The following is a 9,330-nucleotide window of genomic DNA, read 5'->3' on the forward strand; positions in this document are numbered from 1 at the left end:
CAAACACTACATGGCATAGTTTTTGCTTTAGTCTGCCTCAGATTTTGGTCCTCCATTACAACACGCTATAGTAGAAAAGATCCTAAAAATAATTCTAAAAATGTTTCAATCACATAAAAGTTTTTCGTTGTTTTTTTTTTTACTCAAAAAAAGAATGAAAAATAACAGTCTCTCTCACACACAAATTCTTTTGCAACACATACTGGATTCCTCCAGGCTCCATAAACATGAACTTCTTGTTGGCCTTGTGCTTACCTATGGATCGCCTCTCCCCAATGTGGCCGGTAGCTCACCCCACAGAGTGCAACGCCGGGAACCGTAAAATCGACTGTGAAGAGGTTTCTTCAAAACGTTCACATTTAGAATCTACCCCCCCTCCCCCCTCCCCACCCCCCACATCTCGTGCACTTTCTCCTTTTGTTGTCAGTTTGGTTCACTACTTCATCTACTAAATATTCACACTGGATTCACTGGATTCATGGACATATTCAACAAATTGCTATTCTAGATCAGTTTTTTTTTTCTTGACTCACAGTATTACACAGTATGTCTACATTTGACTTTCAGATTTATGGTAGAGGGATAAGTCGACACTAACAGTCTTTTGTTCTCAGAGCCACAACCAACAATACATCATTGGCTTGTCGTTTTTTTTGTTTAGTTTTTTACAAATGCTGAAAAATTAAACATGGTTTTTGGAAAATCTGTTTGGATCACATATTGCCCCTGGAGGTAGGTGAATCAATTATAATCTTGGAAGTCATTTGCAATGTTCCATTTTGTCTACACTCTCCATGAGGGAATCCGTCCATATCTACACATTGGCCTCTGGGCTGGTCAAATTAGGGGTCGGACTGGCCGGGTTGGGGGGCGGTTTGGCCGGCTCCAGGGGGCTTGTGGGGTTTGGGGGTGGGATGGTTGGACTGGTCGCAGAGGCGGGGACGGCTGGCGCGGCGGTGGTGACGATGGGGGTGGTGGTGGTGGTGGTGGTGGTTGTTTGGCTGGGGACTGGGTTCACGGGGCTGGTGGCCGTGGCTGCAGCTGGGCTAGTGGCAGCAGCAGCAGCAGCAGCAGCAACAGTGGGAGCAGCAGCAGCAACAGTGGGAGCAGCAGCAGCAGCTACAGGGGGAGCTGGGGGAGCTGGGCTAGCCGCAGCCGTGGGGCTAGCAACGATGGCTGGAGCTGGGCTGCTGGGGCTAGTGGGGTTAGTGGGAGGTGCGTTGCTGGGGCTAGCGAGGGTAGCCACGGTGGTCTCTGCCTGCTGCTCGGGTCCGTTCTCCAGAGGCCTCCGGGTCACCGCGGGGGGCTGGAACATTATCCCAATGCGCTGGAACAGAAACACAACCTCAGCATTACAACGCGAGCGACAAAGGAGTCAACACAACTAGATGCAAAAACGTGAAACATTTGGCCGCAGATTGCAAATCTAGTTGGACTTGATCAGACAACTCCATCCTTCGTGACACAGACTGCCAACGGTTCTCTGCTCCTCCTCACCTCTCTGAAGGTCCCCTTCAGTCCGAAATACATGTACACCATGTACCCAGGTATGAGCACCATGGAGGACAGTGCCATGAGCCAGCCCACCCCCTGGCCCCAAGCCGGGAACACATAGTCGCCCATCTTCAGAGGAACCATCTGGAAAGCACTGAAAAGGAACACTCCCTGGGGGCACACGGGAACAACAGTTCACGCATCCGCTCAACACCGGCCGGCAGCACATAATATCGATTGAATTGATTGTTTTTTTAAATTTTTCATAACGTATTGCAGACACGCTGCAACTGCGGTAGACTTACGCCCACGATCATGGGGGTGAAGACCACCCAGCACAGCTTCCACCAGATGCACGGCCTGTAGCCAATCATCTCCTCGATGTTGTCATAGAACTTGTTCACACCTGCGGGGACACATGAATGGAAATTCAGATCCAATTTATTTCAATTTGCCGCTGGTTTTTCATGCATGGTTACAGGGCGAATGAAGTAGGGCTGGTGTCCTTGGAGCCGGGCGTCTTGTCAGGCTGTGTGTGTGTGTGTGTGTGTGTGTGTGTGTGTGTGTGTGTGTGTGTGTGTGTGTGTGTGTGTGTGTGTGTGTGTGTGTGTGTGTGTGTGTGTGTGTGTGTGTGTGTGCATGTGTAGATGTGGTGGGGAAAGGATTGGGGGTGTGAAGACGGTTATGCTACCATTTGACCTTGGTTTTTTGCCACTGTGGTTTTTAGCTGCTGCATTTTTCAGTCATATCTTCTATTTCCTAACGGGTGTGGGCCCTCTACTCGGCTGTGGTACGCACCGTAGAACCAGGATATGGAGATGCATTCGAAGAAGACCAGGAACAGCAGACACATCCCACTGGCCGAGTAGTAGTCAAAGAGTTTGAACACGTAGATGCCACCCTGGAGAATAACAACAATGATTTGCAATGATTTACTATCATCCATTATTACCTCCATAAATCACCAAACACTAAAGGGGTTACCTCACAGTACATCCTCTCTTAATAACCATATTGGATTTTAAATGGTCTGCAAAGTCAATTACCATCCGTATAATATTTGACACATTGGCAATGTGAGCGATGCTGAAGGCGGTGCTGAGTCGAATGCGTACCTGTGTGATGTTGGACAGACCAATGAGATAGGACACGAAGCAGACAGCGGCGATGAACAGCTCCCGCCTGCCCCGGAGCTGCCGAGGGAACTCGTCCACCAGGGCGGTGATGAAGCCCTCCACGGTGCAGAACTGCAAGTTGAATCCCCCGTCAAACAAGTGTGAGTTCTCTGATACAGACTCTGGAAGAGCTTTCATTGGATGCAAGGAGCTCAAGGAGTAAGCATACTTAGCAGCACTCCATACAACAGAGCTTTATTACGAAGTCTTTGCATAGTTACTCTGGAAAATTTTCGTCTTGAAGCAAAATGCTTACAATTGCAGAGCCACAACAAGAACATCTATCCCTGTGATGCAACAGAGCTGTTACTGTGGCACGGTATCACTTATCATCCCGATGGGTTGTACCTGCTTATAGACACACAGCATCTGGTGTGAGTCTGCATTTAGCAAAACATTTCTGAGTTCTTGCTTTCAGTTTTCTAAATATGATACAAAAGAAACGAGGCCACGGGGGGGCGACTGAAGAGCACAGACGGCCAGACGGAGGTGGCGCGCTTGCATCAAACAGCACTTGACGGCCAATGTCAAAGTGCAGCTATATCTGTCCCCAAGGAGACAACCGCATGCTTATCATACAGCAGACGCCGAGAGTGGGGGTTAGGGAGGCAGGTCTGACATGCCCCTGCACGCACATAACCAGGTCAGGCCTCACGCTCCCTGTCTCCGAGCGTCTTACCTGGCTGTCTATCCCCAGCATGAGCAGCATGGAGAAGAACAGTATGGCCCACAGAGGAGACACCGGCAGCTGGGTGACAGCCTCTGGGTAGGCCAGGAAAGCTAAGCCCGGACCTGGATCACCAAGGGGGGGAGATTAAGCTTTAGTACGAGAGGTAGGCATTCGTCTCAGGTAGCGGGAGATAGGTGGGAGACATCCCCATGCAGGATTGCGACAGATTGGCAGTTTTTGTTGAGGTGAAGTGAAGAATTTGTGAGGAAGGCGGCCGGGTCTCTGTCACCTGAAGCTGCCAATTCGGCGATGGACTTCTTAGTCACGTGAGACATGAAGCCCACGATGGAGAAGATGACGAGGCCGGCAAACATGCTGGTACACGAGTTGATGAAGCACACGATGATGGAGTCTCTGGGGAGAGTCAACGTGAAACATGTCTGTTGTCAAAGGTTTAAGTACATGATTGTACATCTCTTATTTTCTTTTGGGTTTTCTTCCTTCCCTTGAAATGGTGACATCTTGTTTGGGTTTTTTCAATAACTGGGGGGTGGGTGGGGGGGGGGATAGCAGCACACTTGTGCGTAAATATGTTTGCTTTGCAATATGATTTGGCAAAACAACATCAACGTCACTATTCTTTTTTGCGAATTATTCCAACATACAGTGTGGCGCTGCGGGGACAGACGGCCTGTTTCCCCATTTAGCCGTGCTGCAGTGTACTGGAAACAAGCATACTCCTCATGAGGGTAATTATGTTTCACTTGCTGGCAACGCTTGGTCAATTTGATAATGGTCTTCTCCTAAGGACCCATAAGAGTGCTGGGCACTTTTATCTTATCAGACAGTCGATCGTTCCTGATACACTGATATACTCTCTAGCATGCTTTTGTCTCTCTGTGATGTTATTATATCACTGTTAACATCCCTCTCTGTTCTTCTTCCCTTCTTACCGGTACACGTTGTTCTTGAAGGGATTGTAGCTGCCCAGCGCTATCAGCGACCCCAGGCCCAATCCGTAGGAGAAGAAGATCTGCGTGGCAGCGTCCAGCCATACCTGTCAACAGACACAGTCGTTGGTCCTCCTGCGAAGGGAACCAGCAGACCAACGTGACGCAGCTCAGTGTACGGCCTCACCTCTGATTCCTTCAGTTTGTTGAAGTCGGGGGTGATGTAGAACATGATTCCTTCTTTGGCCCCGGGCAGAGTCACCCCACGGATGAAGAGAATGAACAGCATGAAGTAAGGGTAGGTGGCTGAGAAGTAGACCACCTGCAAGAAAGAGAAAACAGGTGTCGTTTAATAATTATTAGCAGGCACATTAGAACCGTGAATCCAATGCTGTGGTTGTAAGATCAGTGACGGTGTGTCATGCTTACCTAGACAATGTGGTTATTTACCATAGAAACAAAGACAAGGGTTGCAGTGTCAGGTGAAACGTTTGACAGAGACAGAGTGGTTCGGTTGTAGAAATGATTACAGCTTCAACCTGATTACATTCCCTGTAGCGACCGTTTTGATCGCTGTGTGCCCTGTGAGGCGTCTGTGGGGGGAATGGGATATTTGTCTCCCAGAACAAATTTTATTTGCCACCCTCACGTGACACATTTGACTTGGTAAACGTTACACAATTACTGTGTATGTGTGTGTGTGTGTGTGTGTGTGTGTGTGTGTGTGTGTGTGTGTGTGTGTGTGTGTGTGTGTGTGTGTGTGTGTGTGTGTGTGTGTGTGTGTGTGTGTGTGTTTGTGTGTGTGTGTGTGTGTGTGTGGAGGTTGGGATGTGGTGATAGGGGAAGGGAATGAGCCAAACTGAATTGTGTTCCCCTATCACCACATCCACACACAGAGACATCCACATACACACACACACACACACACACAGGCACACACACACCCACACACACACACAGGCACACACACACCCACACACACACACACGCACAGGCACACACACAACCACACAACGTCGATGAACAGTGGTGTCGGGGGGACAATTTGAATTAGCGGAGAGCGAACCGTGTGTAGCAATAGGATTAGCAAACACGCGAGTTGGATGTCTCGTGTTTAAAAGGGGGAAAAAAAGGATCCATTTGACAATAGTAATGCTCATCTAAATGATGAATGCGCTCATATGAGCGTGATCCTCATTGCGTCCCGGCCCCTACACTGCCAGCCTGCTGGGGAACAAACCCTCAGGGGTCCATTTGTGCGCTGAGCCCGTGGTTTTGTTTCATCATCTCGTACCTTTCCTGTCCAGCCAACACCTTTCCAGATGCAGAAGTACACCAGCACCCAGGCGATGGCCAGCGTTATCGCCAGCGGCAGCCGGATTGTTCCTGGTTTCTCCAAGCCGTCCGTCATCTGGTGCATGTTGCGCCTGTAAGACCACAGCCGGCAACAATGGGTCTATTATCCACACACACACACACACACACACACACACACACACACACACACACAAACACACACACACACACAATTGCTCACTCGCGCGCAGGCTCGCGCACGCACACAAGCACAGGCTCACTTGCTCGCACGCACGCAGCCATGCATGCACGTGCACACACAATGCAGGAATCTGTGCTGGAGATAGAGACGTTTTACACATCTCGGTTATGTGGGCTGCTGCACGGCAGACCAAATGCAGAACAAAATGCCTGCTGGAGTGAACTAGTAAATCTCTTACTCCCAGAACTCCAGCACGGAACTGGTGAGGTTGGTGGTGTCTACGATGCTGTAGTTTGAATAACATTTGTCTGTGTTCCATGAGTTGCCACATGAGCTCCATGGAAGATCCTGGAAGAGAAAATAAAAAAATTGTAGGTTTCTTTGTTGTGAGGAGATTGAGGTCGGGATAAGGACCAATGGGATGCTTCGAAGAGGGACTGAAGCCACTGTTTAAGTCTAAGTCATGGGAAGGCTGCAGGATACTTACAGAGGTGAAGGAGTTGTACAGGTAGTAAATGGCCCAAGAAATTATGACAATGTAATATATGTTGAGCCAGAAGGACAGGACAGCTGCTGCGAGCCCAACACCTGTCACAGAGCATCGATAGATTCAGTTAACCCTTGCACACCGCACCACAAATTGCTAAAATATCATTTGCCCTCAAAGTGCAAGAGCATCAAAGCTCCCCCCTCCCCCCCCCTCTATGTTTTCTGTATACCTTTAAACACAGGGGCCAGCTTCCACACACCAAGACCCCCAATGGAGGTGTATTGGCCCAGGGAGGTTTCAAGCAGAAACAAGGGCATCCCAGCAAATATCAGGGTCAGAAAATAGGGGATGAGAAAGGCCCCTGGATGGGAGAAGGTAGAGTACGTTAAGCATAGATGCACTATAGCCCAAGAAAGCATAGCCAGACATGTTATATGGATATGATGATTCATGAATGAGTATCAGGGCAGAATAGAAACATCATCAAAAGCTGCATTGACAAATTGGCATAATAAAAAAATTGTTTACCTCCTCCATTTTTGCCACAGAGATAGGGAAATCTCCAGACGTTGCCCAATCCAATTGCATAACCGACACACGACAGGAGGAAATCAAATCTCCCTCCCCATGTTTCCCTGTCAGGTAGATCCTTTTTCTGCTTCTCGGTTTTCAAATCCAACGACTTGGGTTTGTCATTAGTGGCCACTTCGTTAAGTTCTGTTACTTGTCCATCCGCTTTAGTGCCGTTCGTCGCCATGTCTCCGGCTTTGGCAAAGGTCCTGGGAGTAGGACGGGAGGCTTCAGCACCAGTCCACGTAGACAGCAGCTTCGCGGTTTGACACCAAACCCCTCGGACCAAAATTGTTGACGGAGGAGGAGGTGAAGTCTCAGCAGACGCGGCTCGTCAGTTGCCGTCGACCTGAAACCGTGCACAGAGCGATTGGTGGATTTCTCGGGAGGAAATCATTCGTCAAATTGTTTTTTTTATTGTTCTTTTGCTAATAAAGATTGTTTTTTGCTAATACAAAAACGAAATGTTTGTGCACAATTTTCCAAAGACTATGCGTGTGACAAATCCACGCAATAGCCCTAATGTTTTTTTTATTTTTTATAATAATATTATGTTTACATATATGTATGCATACTTTTTTTGTCATCAAATCCAGAAGTCAATCATAACCCTCATTCCCTCTAAATAAAGCAGACTGTAGGGATGGCGTGTATATGAGCAGCAGCCAGAGGAGAACACACATGATAGGCTCAACAAAGCAAAGGCGCCAATTAACCGTGGATCCGCCAGTGGAAGCACTGACGTTTCCAGCATCAATGAAGAAGGAAAAAAAAAACTTTCTGACTAAATTTTGCATTCATATCATGCACACACAGACCCAAACACACACACACACACACCACACACACACACACACACACACACACACCACACACACACACACACACACACACACACACACACACACACACACACACACACACACACACACACACACACACACACACACACACACACACACACACACACACACATTGCGCGAAGGACGGTCCAAGATGATGCGAAATAGACCTCGAGATTTACGCAAACACCTTGTCATCATGCCACTTGCAGCTTCCATGAGTAACAACCGATTTAAAACACACAAATAAAGACTTCAACACAGACAGTGTTGAAACAACATAATCGCATTATCGGAGACACATTTTCCAGATCTTAAATCATCTCTTTCTCCATCAGCGTATGCAAATGTACAATAATATTCTTTCCGGACAAAAACATTTGAAGCGAACGCACTATTTAACAAAGAAATATGCGTGGACTCATTTGCACCATCATCCAATGCACCGCGGACAACAATCAATTCTGCGTTCAACTGGCTAAAGCCTATAGATGTAAAGACTAGTTTGTACGGACGCTGCATGTCTTCAACTAACTAACAGCTTCCGATGCACGTCAATCCCCATCATCAAATACAGGCCTATTTGCAATCGATAAAATGCGTCTAGCTCTCATTGGGACTCATTTATATGGATCCCACATACACGGGAGTACAAAACCAATATTCGCTTTACTCACAATGAATCGGTGTTTTCTGCTGGCTCCGAGGCTGTGTCGCTCGCTGGCACCCCGAGTCCTGATGCAATGAGGTATCCGGTAGGATATAGATTCCTCTTGAAGTTGTAAACTTCCCGTTTTTCGTGGAGCACGCATACACTTTATTTCCATTAAAAAGAAAAGGCTCGGGTCGAAGCTTTCAACAAAAAAGGTGTCCTCAAGAGAGATCGCGTGCACGAAAACAAAACCCAACACGCGCACACACACACCAACCGGTGAGAAGGAGAAGGGGAGCTGTCCAGCGCCCGGTGCTGAAGAGGTGGGCTGAATCAACACGGGAGGAGCAGCCGTTAGAGCGTCTCCAGCATCAACACACGCACAAGAAGCGTCTAGCAGAGCGCCAGTCTTCACCTCCCATCTACTCACAGCGCCAATGTCATCTGAAAGTCGCCCCCCCCCCTTCTCCCCTCGTCTATGTAGGCATGCACTGACAATGCATCTGAGCGTGTCCTCGTTGATATGTTTATATCATTTTTTTTGTTGTGTTTTTCTTTTCTTTGATTGTTTTTTTTTAATCAAACATCACAAATGAGTTTTTCAACGGTGATATGGGACAGACATAGCCCCTATGGGGGCCTCTGGCATGACCCTTATGTACCATGCAAGCTGCAGGTGGCTGCATGGAAACCGATACATTCCGGATCATCGAATATTTACTTTGGGGTGTTTGACACACGTTTAAATGATACAGAGAAGTGGATGAGGCTGCTCGTGTGCTGGTCAGATCTAACTCCAAGACCCCCCACACTCCCCCCGGAATGAAAGGAAATGTTCTTGTGCAAGATGGAAACATATGGAGAGCTGCTGTGTTAATAATTGCAGACCAACATGTGTGGAGCCTCCAGACAGTGGCTGCTTTGTGGGGAGACGAGAGATGAGTCCGTCCATCAAGGGAGGGAACAACTGCCGATTGTCTGTTTTCATC

The 9,330-nt window shown here is 48.0% G+C and overlaps 1 protein-coding gene across 1 annotated transcript in view; it reads right to left on the minus strand.

Moving 5' to 3' along the window:
• slc6a1a (solute carrier family 6 member 1a) overlaps positions 1-8,792 on the minus strand; it is a 9,913-nt gene extending 1,121 nt beyond the window's left edge. Inside the window, exons 1-15 of the mRNA XM_030356965.1 lie at positions 8,367-8,792; positions 6,806-7,196; positions 6,507-6,638; positions 6,275-6,375; positions 6,026-6,135; positions 5,584-5,716; positions 4,477-4,611; positions 4,293-4,396; positions 3,629-3,753; positions 3,349-3,461; positions 2,610-2,741; positions 2,293-2,395; positions 1,800-1,900; positions 1,498-1,665; positions 1-1,327 (exon numbers count right to left, since the gene is read on the minus strand). The exon at positions 1-1,327 is cut by the window's left edge and continues 1,121 nt beyond it. Coding sequence (XP_030212825.1) covers positions 815-1,327; positions 1,498-1,665; positions 1,800-1,900; positions 2,293-2,395; positions 2,610-2,741; positions 3,349-3,461; positions 3,629-3,753; positions 4,293-4,396; positions 4,477-4,611; positions 5,584-5,716; positions 6,026-6,135; positions 6,275-6,375; positions 6,507-6,638; positions 6,806-7,034 — 2,199 coding nt within the window. The 5' untranslated portion in view covers positions 7,035-7,196; positions 8,367-8,792 and the 3' untranslated portion in view covers positions 1-814. The remainder of the gene's footprint in view (positions 1,328-1,497; positions 1,666-1,799; positions 1,901-2,292; positions 2,396-2,609; positions 2,742-3,348; positions 3,462-3,628; positions 3,754-4,292; positions 4,397-4,476; positions 4,612-5,583; positions 5,717-6,025; positions 6,136-6,274; positions 6,376-6,506; positions 6,639-6,805; positions 7,197-8,366) is intronic.
• Positions 8,793-9,330: the final 538 nt, after the last annotated feature.

The sequence above is a fragment of the Gadus morhua genome, chromosome 1 (genome assembly GCF_902167405.1).
Source record: "Gadus morhua chromosome 1, gadMor3.0, whole genome shotgun sequence".
Classification (NCBI taxonomy): domain Eukaryota; kingdom Metazoa; phylum Chordata; class Actinopteri; order Gadiformes; family Gadidae; genus Gadus; species Gadus morhua.